This window comes from Entelurus aequoreus, linkage group LG15 (genome assembly GCF_033978785.1).
Source record: "Entelurus aequoreus isolate RoL-2023_Sb linkage group LG15, RoL_Eaeq_v1.1, whole genome shotgun sequence".
Classification (NCBI taxonomy): domain Eukaryota; kingdom Metazoa; phylum Chordata; class Actinopteri; order Syngnathiformes; family Syngnathidae; genus Entelurus; species Entelurus aequoreus.
The window spans coordinates 50,113,407-50,129,583 of NC_084745.1; the positions used below are offsets into that span (position 1 = coordinate 50,113,407).

At 37.8% G+C, this 16,177-nt stretch overlaps 1 protein-coding gene across 2 annotated transcripts in view; it reads right to left on the minus strand.

Moving 5' to 3' along the window:
* Positions 1-16,177, minus strand: part of LOC133630232 (netrin-G1-like) — a 226,741-nt gene that overhangs the window by 128,381 nt on the left and 82,183 nt on the right. For both annotated transcript variants that reach the window (XM_062021699.1, XM_062021698.1), the window contains exon 2: positions 11,567-11,739. In XM_062021699.1, the coding sequence (XP_061877683.1) occupies positions 11,567-11,739 (173 nt within the window). The remainder of the gene's footprint in view (positions 1-11,566; positions 11,740-16,177) is intronic.

Genomic DNA, 16,177 nt, shown 5'->3' on the forward strand with positions numbered 1-16,177 from the left:
TATGGACTGGACTCTCACACTATTATGTTAGATCCACTATGGACTGGACTCTCACTATTATGTTAGATCACTATGGACTGGACTCTCACACTATTATGTTAGATCCACTATGGACTGGACTCTCACTATTATGTTAGATCCACTATGGACTGGACTCTCACACTATTATATTAGATCCACTATGGACTGGACTCTCACTATTATGTTAGATCCACTATGGACTGGACTCTCACACTATTATATTAGATCCACTATGGACTGGACTCTCACTATTATGTTAGATCCACTATGGACTGGACTCTCACACTATTATGTTAGATCCACTATGGACTGGACTCTCACTATTATGTTAGATCCACTATGGACTGGACTCTCACACTATTATATTAGATCCACTATGGACTGGACTCTCACTATTATGTTAGATCACTATGGACTGGACTCTCACACTATTATGTTAGATCCACTATGGACTGGACTCTCACTATTATGTTGGATCCACTATGGACTGGACTCTCACACTATTATGTTAGATCCACTATGGACTGGACTCTCACTATGTTAGATCACTATGGACTGGACTCTCACTATTATGTTAGATCCACTATGGACTGGACTCTCACTATTATGTTAGATCCACTATGGACTGGACTCTCACTATTATGTTAGATCCACTATGGACTGGACTCTCACACTATTATGTTAGATCCACTATGGACTGGACTCTCACTATTATGTTAGATCCACTATGGACTGGACTCTCACTATTATGTTAGATCCACTATGGACTGGACTCTCACTATTATGTTAGATCCACTATGGACTGGACTCTCACTATTATGTTAGATCCACTATGGACTGGAATCTCACTATTATGTTAGATCCACTATGGACTGGACTCTCACTATTATGTTAGATCCACTATGGACTGGACTCTCACTATTACGTTAGATCCACTATGGACTGGACTCTCACTATTATGTTAGATCCACAATGGACTGGACTCTCACTATTATGTTAGATCCACTATGGACTGGACTCTCACTATTATGTTAGATCCACTATGGACTGGACTCTCACTATTATGTTAGATCCACTATGGACTGGACTCTCACTATTATGTTAGATCCACTATGGACTGGACTCTCACTATTATGTTAGATCCACTATGGACTGGACTCTCACTATTATGTTAGATCCACTATGGACTGGACTCTCACTATTATGTTAGATCCACTATGGACTGGACTCTCACTATTATGTTAGATCCACTATGGACTGGACTCTCACTATTATGTTAGATCCACAATGGACTGGACTCTCACACTATTATGTTAGAACCACTATGGACTGGACTCTCACACTATTATGTTAGATCCACTATGGACTGGACTCTCACACTATTATGTTAGATCCACTATGGACTGGACTCTCACACTATTATGTTAGATCCACTATGGACTGGACTCTCACTACTATGTTAGATCCACTATGGACTGGACTCTCACTATTATGTTAGATCCACTATGGACTGGACTCTCACTATTATGTTAGATCCACTATGGACTGGACTCTCACTATTATGTTAGATCCACTATGGACTGGACTCTCACACTATTATGTTAGATCCACTATGGACTGGACTCTCACACTATTATGTTAGATCCACTATGGACTGGACTCTCACACTATTATGTTAGATCCACTATGGACTGGACTCTCACTACTATGTTAGATCCACTATGGACTGGACTCTCACTATTATGTTAGATCCACTATGGACTGGACTCTCACTATTATGTCAGATCCACTATGGACTGGACTCTCACTATTATGTTAGATCCACTATGGACTGGACTCTCACTATTATATTAGATCCACTATGGACTGGACTCTCACTATTATGTTAGATCCACTATGGACTGGACTCTCACTATTATGTTAGATCCACTATGGACTGGACTCTCACACTATTATGTTAGATCCACTATGGACTGGACTCTCACTATTATGTTAGATCCACTATGGACTGGACTCTCACTATTATGTTAGATCCACTATGGACTGGACTCTCACACTATTATGTTAGATCCACTATGGACTGGACTCTCACTATGTTAGATCACTATGGACTGGACTCTCACTATTATGTTAGATCCACTATGGACTGGACTCTCACTATTATGTTAGATCCACTATGGACCGGACTCTCACTATTATGTTAGATCCACTATGGACTGGACTCTCTCTCTCGTTGTGTCTTGTGCAGCCCTTTGAGACACTAATGATTTAGGGCTATATGAGTACACTTTGATTGATTGATTGATTGATTGTTGGTGTATATAAAAAAACACCCATGGTGAATCAAGACCACATCATTGGGTACATAGCAGGAATAAGACAAATGCTACAGTGCATTAATAATCCTCTACAACTGTAATGTTTGATATTTGTATTATTTTTATTTACCTATTTATTATTGTTCAGTTCTGCACTATGGCTATGGTGATTTGCGTGCATGTGTATCGGAATTATGTTTTTTTTATTTTCATGTTTAGTTTTAACATTCTAATTTCAAACACTGCCTACGAACCCCCAAAACCAGCCCACTTAGTGGTGAAAAAAAAGGCTTAAAAATCCTTCTTTTTAAAAAAAGCCTTTTTTTTTTTAGATATATGCGTGCTAGTTCTAAATTTTATTTGTATTTACTTGTATTATCTTTTTATTTTTTATTTTTAATACAATGTAGCACTTTGAGTTTGTTTGCTCAATGGAAAGTGCTTTTTACAAATAAAATCTATTCTTATTATTATTATTATTACGGGATGACGCAACGGTTCGTGACGGCCATGACGCTTTAGAAAAAACAAAACCAATGTTTCGGACAGCAAACAAAGTTTCCACTGCCGTGTTTGTTTGTTTTTTGTAGTGGGCAGAACCGTGTCTGCTGCGCCTGTGGAGAGAGTGGCACTGCAAATAATGTATTGGGGGAGATGGATCAGTCCTCCTGGCAACCTTTGCAGAACATTTGGTGGTCCGTGCATGTAAACGTGTTGCATCCGACAACAACACTCACACTGTTTGTTAAAAGCCAATTTAAACACATATGTTTTTAGTTGAGATTTAAAAGCTTCTAGCTTCGTGATGGCTCGCAACTCAGGTGGGAGGAAAGTCCTGTAACTTGGGTTTAAATAACAACAATCAACCCATTTTTTTTTTTTTTACTTTAGTCGTTGGTGCTTCCAAAGATGTGTGCAAAATGAGCACAGATTCCTTGGTGGGTGGGGAACAGTTAAATGTATATGTGGAGGGGGGCGTGGCCTGCGGGCCTGCCGCGGAAAGGGGTGTGCCAGGACCGGCCTCGAAGACAGCGACAGGTGAGTGGATAGCCCAGGTAGGCCTTGTTATCTACCAACCCCGTTTCCATATGAGTTGGGAAATTGTGTTAGATGTAAATATAAACGGAATACAATGATTTGCAAATCCTTTCCAACCCATATTCAGTTGAATATGCTACAAATACAAATAATCATTAACTTTAGAATTTGATGCCAGCAACACATGACAAAGAAGTTGGGAAAGGTGGCAATAAATACTGATAAAGTTGAGGAATGCTCATCAAACACTTATTTGGAACATCCCACAGGTGAACAGGCTAATTGGGAACAGGTGGGTGCCATGATTGGGTATAAAAGTAGATTCCATGAAATGCTCAGTCATTCACAAACAAGGATGGGGCGAGGGTCACCACTTTGTCAACAAATGCCTGAGCAAATTGTTGAACAGTTTAAGAACAACCTTTCTCAACCAGCTATTGCAAGGAATTTAGGGATTTCACCATCTACGCTCCGTAATATCATCAAAGGGTTCAGAGAATCTGGAGAAATCACTGCACGTAAGCAGCTAAGCCCGTGACCTTCCATCCCTCAGGCTGTACTGCATCAACAAGTGACATCAGTGTGTAAAGGATATCACCACATGGGCTCAGGAACACTTAAGAAACCCACTGTCAGTAACTACAGTTGGTCGCTACATCTGTAAGTGCAAGTTAAAACTCTCCTATGCAAGGCGCAAACCGTTTATCAACAACACCCAGAAACGCTGTCGGCTTCGCTGGGCCTGAGCTCATCTAAGATGGACTGATACAAAGTGGAAAAGTGTTCTGTTGTCTGACGAGTCCACATTTCAAATTGTTTTTGGAAACTGTGGACGTTGTGTCCTCCGGACCAAAGAGGAAAAGAACCATCCGGATTGTTATAGGCGCAAAGTGTAAAAGCCAGCATGTGTGATGGTATGGGGGTGTATTAGTGCCCAAGACATGGGTAACTTACACATCTGTGAAGGCGCCATTAATGCTGAAAGGTACATACAGGTTTTGGAGCAACATATTTTGCCATCCAAGCAACGTTACCATGGACGCCCCTGCTTATTTCAGCAAGACGATGCCAAGCCACGTGTTACATCAACGTGGCTTCATAGTAAAAGAGTGCGGGTACTAGACTGGCCTGCCTGTAGTCCAGACCTGTCTCCCATTGAAAATGTGTGGCGCATTATGAAGCCTAAAATACCACAAGGGAGACCCCCGGACTGTTGAACAACTTAAGCTGTACATCAAGCAAGAATGGGAAAGAATTCCACCTGAGAAGCTTCAAAAATGTGTCTACACAGTTCCCAAATGTTTACTGAGTGTTGTTAAAAGGAAAGGCCATGTAACACAGTGGTGAACATGCCCTTTCCCAACTACTTTGGCACGTGTTGCGGCCATTAAATTCCAGGTTAATTATTATTTGCAAAAAAAAAAATCTTGTCTTTGTAGTGCATTCAACTGAATATGGGTTGAAAAGGATTTGCAAATCATTGTATTCCGTTTATATTTAAATCTAACACAATTTCCCAAGTCATATGGAAACGGGGTTTGTAATCACCTGTCGCCTTTATTAGCAGCAGCCGGTACGAGACACGTTGTTGGAGCTGGAGTGGAAGCGAGAGAGAGCGAGAGGGACCCGAGACGCCGAAACCAAAACACTTGCACTAGTTTCATGAAAATACAACAGTGTTGTAACCCTGATCCGGGCTCTTGTGGCAGTGTGCGGTGGTCTGAGGAACCCACTAGAGGGCAACCTCCACAGTATTCTAAGACGTACAAATTAAAGACTTGTTGACTGCTGTTAAAATCTCCTCCCTGCATCCTGGGTACCAAACTCAAATTAGTATCTTAGGAACAGTTTCGCACTGTTGACAGATTTATAGTATGGGCAGACTAGGGTTGTACGGTATACTGGTATTAGTATAATACCGCGATACTAATGAATCATATTCGGTATCGCATTGATACCTAAATTTGTGGTATCATCCAAAACTAATGTAAAGTATCCAAACAAGAGAAGAATAAGTGATTATTACATTTTAACAGAAGTGTAGATAGAACATGTTGAAACAGAAAGTAAGCAGATATTAACAGTAAATGAACAAATATATTAATAATCAATTTTTACAGTTTGTCCTTAATAACGTGTACAAAATAATAGGTGTATAAATGACACAATATGTTACTGCATACGTCAGCAGACTAATTAGGAGTCTTTGTTTGTTTACTTACTACTAAAAGACAAGTTGTCTAGTATGTTCACTATTTTATTTAAGGACTAAATTGCAATAATAAACATATGTTTCACGTACCCTAAGATTTGTTGTTAAAATAAAGCCAATAATGACATTTTCCCTTTATTTAGAAAAGTACCGGAAAGTATCGAAATACATTTTGGTACCGGTACCAAAATATTGGTATCGGGACAACACTAGGGCAGACAATTGGGATCGGGCACTTAGATGTAGCTTTATTCTGACGTTTGCATGCTTTTATTACTTTTTAATGCAAAATGGTGACATTTGTCATATATTAAATTCAGACTTTTATCACAATATTGCCAATTTTTTTTGCTGTTCCTTTAAAATAGTGAAATTTTTTGAGTAAAATGATGACTTTTGTCAGAATTTTGCCAAGTACAATTCCGATTATTATTATAATATTGACTACATTTGAAAAGTTTTCTTATAAAATTGTGACTTTTGTCGAGTAAATTTACGACTTTTTTCATAAAATTGCCAAAATGTTAAGCTTTTCTTGGAAAACGGCGACTGTTATTGAGTTTTTCTTGTGAAATTGTGACCTTTTTCTTGTGAAACTCCAACTCATTTTTCACAACAAGCTTTTTTATATTTGCATAGTATGTATTTATTACTAATGTCCAAACAAGAGAAGAATACGTGATTATTACATTTTAACAGAAGTGTAGATAGAACATGTTAAAACAGAAAATAAGCAGATATTAACAGTAAATGAACAAGTAGATTAATAATCAATTTTTACAGTTTGTCCTTAATAATGTTGACAAAATAATAGGTGTATAAATGACACAATATGTTACTGCATATGTAAGCAGACTAATTAGGAGTCTTTGTTTGTTTACTTACTACTAAAAGACAAGTTGTCTAGTATGTTCACTATTTTATTTAAGGACTAAATTGCAATAATAAACATATGTTTCATGTACCCTTAGATTTTTTGTTAAAATAAAGCCAATAATGCCATTTTCCCTTTATTTCGAAAAGTACCGGACAGTATCGAAATACATTTTGGTACCGGTACCAAAATATTGGTATCGGGACAACACTAGGGCAGACAATTGCATGCTTTTATTCATTTTTAATGCAAAATGGTGACATTTGTCGTATAAAATTCAGACTTTTATCACAATTTTGCCAATTTTTGTTGTTGTTCCTGTAAAATAGTGACATTTTTTGGAGTAAAATGATGACTTTTGTTATAATTTTGCCAAGTACAATTCCGATTATTATTATAATATTGACTACATTTTAAAAGTTTTCTTATAAAATTGTGACTTTTGTCGAGTAAATTTACGACTCTTTTCATAAAATTGCCAAAATGTTAAGCTTTTCTTGGAAAACGGCGACTGTTATTGAGTCAAATTCCAACTTGTATCATAATATTGCACAAATGTTCTGTTTTCCTTGTAAACTTTTCCCTTGCGTTGAGTAAAATCACGACTTTTATTATGACACTGCCAAAATGCTAAGTTTTTCTTGTGAAATTGTGACCTTTTTCTTGTGAAACTCCAACTCATTTTTCACAACAAGCTTTTTTATATTTGCATAGTATGTATTTATTACTAATGTCCAAACAAGAGAAGAATAAGTGATTATTACATTTTAACAGAAGTGTAGATAGAACATGTTAAAACAGAAAGTAAGCAGATATTAACAGTAAATGAACATGTAGATTAATCATCTATTTTTACAGTTTGTCCTTAATAATGTGTACAAAATAATAGGTGTATAAATGACACAATATGTTACTGCATATGTCAGCAGACTAATTAGGAGTCTTTGTTTGTTTACTTACTACTAAAAGACAAGTTGTCTAGTATGTTCACTATTTTATTTAAGGACTAAATTGCAGTAATAAACATATGTTTCATGTACCCTAAGATTTGTTGTTAAAATAAAGCCAATAATGACATTTTCCCTTTATTTCGAAAAGTACCGGAAAGTATCGAAATACATTTTGGTACCGGTACCAAAATATTGGTATCGGGACAACACTAGGGCAGACAATTGGGATCGGGCACTTAGATGTAGCTTTATTCTGACGTTTGCATGCTTTTATTACTTTTTAATGCAAAATGGTGACATTTGTCATATAAAATTCAGACTTTTAATTCAATATTGACAATTTTTGTTGTTGTTCCTGTAAAATAGTGACATTTTTTGGAGTAAAATGATGACTTTTGTCATAATTTTGCCAAGTACAATTCCGATTATTATTATAATATTGACTACATTTTAAAAGTTTTCTTATAAAATTGTGACTTTTGTCGAGTAAATTTACGACTTTTTTCATAACATTGCCAAAATGTTAAGCTTTTCTTGGAAAACGGCGACTGTTATTGAGTCAAATTCCAACTTTTATCATAATATTGCACAAATGTTCTGTTTTCCTTGTAAACTTTTCCCTTGCATTGAGTAAAATCACAACTTTTATTATGACACTGCCAAAATGCTAAGTTTTTCTTGTGAAATTGTGACCTTTTTCTTGTGAAACTCCAACTCATTTTTTCACAACAATCTTTTTTATATTTGCATAGTGTGTATTTATTATTAATGTCCAAACAACAGAACAATAACTGTTTATTACATTTTAACAGAAGTGTAGATAGAACATGTTAAAACAGAAAATAAGCAGATATTAACAGTAAATGAACAAGTTTTTTTACAGTTTGTCCTTAATAATGTGTACAAAATAATAGGTGTACAAATGACACAATATGTCGTCAGCAGACTAATTAGGAGTCTTTGTTTGTTTACTTACTACTAAAAGACAAGTTGTCTAGTATGTTCACTATTTTATTTAAGGACTAAATTGCAATAATAAATATATGTTTCATGTACCCTAAGATTTTTTTGTTAAAATAAAGCAAATAATGCAATCTTTTGTGGTCCCCTTTATTTAGAAAAGTACCGATATTGTTGTTGTTGTTGTTATTGTTGTGTTTTCTGTTGTTGTTTTTGTCTCTCTGTCTAAACCCCCTCTTGTCCCCACAATTTCCCCCTCTATCTTCCTTTTTTTTCTCTTTCTATCCCCTCCTGCACCGGCCCGGATGCATCAAATGATAATGTAAATACATTTAATAAAGTCAAATACAAATAAGGCAACAAGAGAAGTATCCTACACTTCTCTTTTGTAAAGTAAATCTGAACAGGCGATATGGGCATCTACATCTACTATATGATTTGCTTGAGAAGCTGGACAGGAAAAAAAACAAAACCAAAAAAAAAAAAAAAAAAAAAAAAAAAAAAAAAAAAAAAAAAAAAAAACAGAAGAAAAATACCGAAAAGTATCGAAATACATTTTGGTATCGGAACAACACTAGAGCAGACAATTGAGATCGGGCACTTAGATGTAGCCTTATTCTGACGTTTGGATGCTTTTTTATTCCAAGATGCCGTGTTTTATAAAGAAAGAAAAAAAAAAAGCCTTTGATATGCCATCTTTTGTCTCTTTGAAATCCTGTTAATTGCTTCTTTTCACCTTGAAGCCGTCTGACGAGTCGGCGTATCGCTTTTTAAAATTGTTATCGTCAGAAGTCAAAGAAGATGATGCAAGATGCAGCTAATTGGGTATCAACTCTTTCTGGCTGTCTGCACTGAAGTCCTTTTTGCGTTCATTACCTGTACCTGTCAAGCTCACACAAGCCTTAATCACTCTTAATCAACACCTGTGTGTGTGTGTGTGTGTGTGTTATTGTATTTCTGCACTTCTTGAGACATCAACAAGGAAAAGTAGCTTCCATATGAGGGGGTGTGAACAAGTGATGACATAAATCATGGTCCCAATATGGAAAAGCATTGCATCTAATAGAGAATGTCTCAATTGCACCCCTGGTGGTGAAATCTATCAAAATGAGGGTGGTCCCAAAAAGGAGGGATTTTTCAAATTTGCTTTGTGTCTACTGGTCAACATATGAAATAACAAGTGTGTAAATTAAAATGCGCCCCCTTTAGACATAATTAATAAAAACAATAAAATATGTATGTAGAGACATACTGTAATAACTTGAATTAAATAATGAAGATCAAAAACCAATTACAAACAAAAAATTCAAAAATAAAAATAATTAACTAAAAGCAGTCTTTTTCTCGCAATGTGTCAACTTTTTTTTTTTTAAATAAAATTGGGAACAATTTCACATATTCTTTCTGCAATATTTTCTCGTAAAATTATAACCTTTTTGTTAATGTAAAATTATAACTTTTTTTAATGTAAAATTATTACTTTTTTAATGCCAAAATAGTGACATTTGCCATATTACATTCGACTCGTATCACAATATTGCCAATTTTTTGTTGTATTTGTAAAAAATTAGATTTTTTAAAGTAAAATTCCGATTATTATTATAACATTGACATAATTTTTAAAGTTTCCTTATAAAATTGTGACTTTTGCCAAGTAAAATTACGACTCTTCAGAAAATTGCCAAAATGTTAAGCTTTTCTTGTAAACTAACTGTTGTTGAGTCAAATTCCAACTTTTATCATAATTTTGCACAAATGTTCAGTTTTTCTTGTAAAATTTTCCTTTGCGTTGAGTAAAATGACGACTTATATTATTAAACTAGCAAAATGCTAAATTTTTCTTGGGAAATTATGACCTTTCTCTTGTGAAACTCTAACTAATTTTTCACAACAAGATTTGTTATGTTTGTATAGTATGTATATATTATTAATGTTGTAAATACACATCTTTATATATTTAGAAAGGCTGGTCCTAAAGAGGTAGGCATTTTTCAGAGGTCTCAAGAAGGTAAGAAATACAATAATGTGTGTGTGTGTGTGTGTGTTATTGTATTTCTACACTTTTTGAGACATCAACAAGGAAAAGTAGCTTCCATATGAGGAGGTGTGAACAAGTGATGACATAAATCATGGTCCCAATAACATTGCATCTAATAGAGAATGTCTCAGTTGCACCCCTGGTGGTGAAATCTATCAAAATGAGGGTGGTCCCAAAAAGGAGGGATTTTTCAAATTGACTGTGTGTCGGTTTTAAAAGTGCTCCCCCTCTGGTCAACATATGAAATAAGAAGTGTGTGTAAGAAATTGAAATGCGCCCCCTTTGGCCAGAATTTAAAAAAAAAATAAATAAATAAGTATATAAAGACATAATAACTTGAAGTAAATAATGAAGATTAAAAACCAATTACAAACACAAAATTCAAAACATTTTTTTTGCTAAAAGCAGTCTTTTTCTCACAATAAGTCGACTTTTTTCTTATAAAATTGGAAACAATTGATCATATTCTTTCTGTTTCAGTAATATTGCAATATTTTCTCACAAAGTTATATCTTTTTTAATGTAAAATTATAACTTATAATGTAAAATTATAACTTTTAATGCAATTTTATAACTTTTTTTCATGTAAAATCATTACTTTTAATGCAAAATGGTGACATTTGTCATATAAAATTCTGACTTTTATCACAATATTTCCAATTTTTTTTGTTCTTGTAAAACAATGACATTTTTTTGAGTGAAATGATGACTTTTGTCATAATTTTGCCAAGTAAAATTCCGATTATTATTATTATAACATTGCCAACATTTTTACTTTTTCTTATTAATTTGTGAGTTTTTGTCGGGTAAAATTACGACTCTTTTCATAAAATTGCCAAAATGTTAAGCTTTTTTAGTAAAACTGCGACTGTAAAAATCCAACTTTTATCATAATATTGCACAAATGTTCAGTTTTTCTTGTAAACTTTTCCCTTGCGTTGAGTAAAATTACGACTTTTATTATAATGCTGCCAAAATGCTAAGTTTTTCTTGTGAAATTATGACCTTTTTTATATTTGCATAGTATGTATATATTATTAATGTTGTAAATACACATCTTTATATATCTAGAAAGGCTGGTCCTAAAGAGGTAGGCATTTTTCGGAGGTCTCAAGAAGGTAAGAAATACAATAATGTGTGTGTGTGTGTACTTACATATATTTGCAGTGCCTTTAGGGATAGGCAGGTAGGAGCCGGCGCTCCAGGCCCGGCCCTGGTAGTTCCTCTTACAGCGGCCACAGTCGGGCCCGGTGGTGTTGTGCTCGCACTCGCAGCTCAGCTTCTCTTTGTCAAAAACGCAGCTGTTGGCGTGAAGGTTGCACTTGCACCTGTCAAAAGGGGGTGGAATTGAAAAGGACAAACGTCAAAACGGATGACTATTTTCACTCAGGGTTGAATGTACGGGGTGACCCGAAAACTGAACAGAACCCATGAAAAATGCGTTAAATCCCACAAAAGTCCTACGATGATTTTAAAGGCCTACTGAAATGAGATTTTCTTATTTAAACGGGGATAGCAGGTCCATTCTATGTGTCATACTTGATCATGTCGCGATATTGCCATATTTTTGCTGAAAGGATTTAGTAGAGAACATCGACGATAAAGTTCGCAACTTTTGGCCGCTGATAAAAAAGCCTTGCCTGTGCCGGAAGTAGCGTGACGTCACAGGTTGTGGAGCTCCTCACATCTGCACATTGTTTACAATCATGGCCACCAGCAGCGAGAGAGATTCGGACCGAGAAAGCGACGATTTCCCCATTAATTTGAGCGAGGATGAAAGATTCGTGGATGAGGAAAGAGAGAGTGAAGGATTCGAGGGCAGTGGAAGCGATTCAGATAGGGAAGATGCTGTGAGAGGCGGGTGGGACCTGATATTCAGCTGGGAATGACTACAACAGTAAATAAACACAAGACATATATATACTCTATTAGCCACAACACAACCAGGCTTATATTTAATATGCCACAAATTAATCCCACAAAAAACAAACATCTCCCCCCTCCCGTCCATATAACCCACCAATACAAATCAAACACCCGCACAACACACTCAATCCCACAGCCCAAAGTACCGTTCACCTCCGTACAGTTCATACAGCACATATATTTCCCCAAAGTCACGTACGTGACATGCACATAGCGGCACGCACGTACGGGCAAGCGATCAAATGTTTGGAAGCCCCAGCTGCGTACTCACGGTACCGCGCGTCTGCGTATCCAACTCAAAGTCCTCCTGGTAAGAGTCTCTGTTGTCCCAGTTCTCCACAGGCCAATGTGTATCCAACTCAAAGTCCTCCTGGTAAGAGTCTCTGTTGTCCCAGTTCTCCACAGGTCAATGGTAAAGCTTGACTGTCATATTTCGGGAAAGTAAACAATGAAACACCGGCTACGACGTAGCCGCTACGTGTTTGTGTTGCTGCTGCAGCCTGCCGCTAATACACCGCTTCCCACCTACAGCTTTCTTCTTTGCTGTCTCCATTGTTCATTGAACAAATTGCAAAAGATTCACCAACACAGATGTCCAGAATACTGTGGAATTTTGCGATGAAAACAGACAACTTAATAGCTGTCCCAAAATGTCCGCTACAATCCGTGACGTCACGTGCAAACGTCATCATACCGAGACGTTTTCAGCAGGATATTTCGCGGGTTTCAGTAGGTCTTTAACATACATTTAAAACACTTGTGGTCGAGATAATATGTTTTGGATATGCTTAAGTGTCAAATTTGAGTCTACGTTTTGCAGATGATATCGACCTCATGGCAGGCTCAAACTCCGAACTGCAGGACCTTGCAAACAAATTATGCACAGAAGCTGGTGCCTGTGGAGTGGAGGTCAGCACAGCCAAATCAAAAGGTACTGGGGAACACCTCAAAGACCTCAAGGGACAACTTAATGATGGATGGGGAACAATTGGAGGAAGTGTCCAGATTTATGACCACACCAGTGTTGTCCCGATACCAATATTTTGGTTTCAGTACCAAAATTATTATGTATTATTAGCCATCAGGACCACATCATCTGCACTGTCCTTTCAACCATTTAGGCTCCAACAAATAACAGGAGTTAGAAACATTCTGGTCAAAGAAGGTAGACTCTTTTGGACTGGTGGTAGTCAATCCACAGCCATCGTTCCGTCACAGGTAGCGACTTGTCCAGGGTGTACCCCGCCTTCCGCCCGATTGCAGCTGAGATAGGCTCCAGCGCCCCCCGCGACCCCGAAGGGAATAAGCGGTAGAAAATGGATGGATGGATGGATGGATGGATGGATATGTATATATATATATTTATTTTATTTACATATAAATAAAAGAAATACTTGAATTTCAGTGTTCCGGTGGCTATCCATTAGATGGCAGTATTGTCCTGTTTAACTTCTCCGTTCATGATGAGTATATCATTTCGGCCACCGTGTTCAATGGAGAAGTCTGTACTATAAAATTTACAGGCAACATACACCTTCCCCTTCGAACTGTCCTGGATGAACTGAAATTCTTGTTTCCATTAGTTTTGGAACTTGCAAGCGTATTTCTTCATCTTGCTCGTCGACGGCGTCGCCATGTCTGTAATTTCCTCGTTCTTCTGCTTCGTCTCCTTGTTGTGTGCGCAGTTGTGCACTCTACTCTCTAAAAGCCGTAGATGTTATGACGTCATTGGGCAGGCAAGCTGTTTATATTGTGGGAAAGCGGACGTGAGAACAGGCTGTCCCCACTCAGGTCCGCATTGAGCTGGAGGGGGCGTGGCCTCCAGCTCCGGCTGAATACCGGGAGTTTGTCGGGAGAACATCTCTGCCGGGAGGTTGTCGGGAGAGGCGCTGAATACCGGGATTCTCCCGCTAAAAACGGGAGGGTTGGCAAGTATGCAATATATGCAATATTTACCACATAAAACATTTTAAAATAAAATATTTGAAGTAATTGGAGCCCTGAAAATAATTCATTATAACATGGATTTTTTGTCATAATTTTTTTTTTTTGAGCAATAGCAAAAAAAGAAAAAGGAAGAAAGACAAAAGAAAAAAAAACCAGCCTGCATGGCAGCTTTTGTGTCAACATTGCAACTTTTTCCCGTTAGATTTCCCGTCATTCCACTTTTTTTAATGTTCTTTTTTATTTTTACAATAGTATTTCCAGAATGTGTGGCGGGCCGGTAAACAATTAGCTGCGGGCCGCAAGTGGCCCCCGGGCCGCACTTTGGACAACCCTTTCTTTCAGCCCTAAAATGAACCGATTTATTTGGGTCGCAGCTGGACAGCGCCGGTGAAGAACTGCATGTCTCCAACTAACAAAGCAAACGAAACCGTCAAAACTTCAAGGGTGAGGCGGGTCTAAAAAAGACAAACCCGTCTTTAAATCCCCTTTCCTGCTGCTCTCTCTCTCAGGTTTAATTGTCCCACTGGAGGATGCATGGCGGTTATAAGGTCACCGTCCATAGTTGAGGAATTGGCAGTGAGAGAGGGACAAAAAGGCGGTGGAAAACAACGGAACAGACACGGGGAGAATAAAGGCAAAAGGAGCTCGTAACTCTAAAAGGTAATGAATAGCTCAACGTTAGCCAGCGGGCAGCATGGAGCCATCTACAGTCTCTGTGACGGATTAATATGAGATGAGATCTCAGCAGCATATTTTCCGTATGGAAGGAGAGACTCCCTTAAGGTGCACTAAATCCTCACCCAGGCTGTATGCATTTAACTATAAACTCGGCAGATTCATTTTTTTTCCGTGGCAAGAAGAGAATTGAGGGGATATCATTGGTTTTATTAATTAATGACGCGCTTCATTCGCCTTGTGAAGTACCCCGGAAAAATATACATACTGCTAATCGGAACTTCTATGTAGGACGATACAGATTTATCTAAATTACAATGTGTTCTATATGGCCTTCCCTGTTTTGTAGGATGAAATAATGCAAGAAAGCCTTAAACCCAAACCATGTTGGATTTGATTCGATTACGGACGTTTTATTGGTCCTCAGGGAAATTAAGGTTCCAACGGTCCGCTCCCTGTATGATCAGTGTCAGAGCCTGGTCCGCATTGCCGGCAGTAAGTCGGACACGTTTCCACTGAGGGTTGGACTCCGCCAAGGCTGCCCTTTGTCACCGATTCTGTTCATAACTTTTATGGACATAATTTCTAGGCGCAGTCCAGGCGTTGAGGGGATCCGGTTTGGTGGTTGCAGGATTAGGTCTCTGCTTTTTGCAGATGATGTGGTCCTGATGGCTTCATCTGGCCAGGATCTTCAGCTCTCACTGGATCGGTTCGCAGCCGAGTGTGAAGCGACTGGGATGGGATACAGCACAGCCAAGTCAGAGTCCATGGTTGTCGCCCAAAAAAGGGTGGAGTGCCATCTCCGGGTTGGGGAGGAGACCCTGCCCCAAGTGGAGGAGTTCAAGTACCTCGGAGTCTTGTTCACGAGTGAGGGAAGAGTGGATCGTGAGATCAACAGGCGGGATCGGTGCGGCGTCTTCAGTAATGCGGACGATGTATCGATCTGTTGTGGTGAAGAAAGAGCTGAGTCGGAAGGCAAAGCTCTCAATTTACCGGTCGATAAGAGAATTGAAGGGATATCATTGGTTTTATTCATTAATGACGTGCATCATTCCCCTTGTGAAGTACCCCGGAAAATAATGGTATACTGCTAATCGGAACTTCTATGTAGGACGATATAGATTTATCTACATTACAATGTGTTCTATATGGCCTTCCCTGTTTTGTAGGATGAAATAATGGAAGAAAGCCTTGAACCCAAACCATGTTGGATTTGAT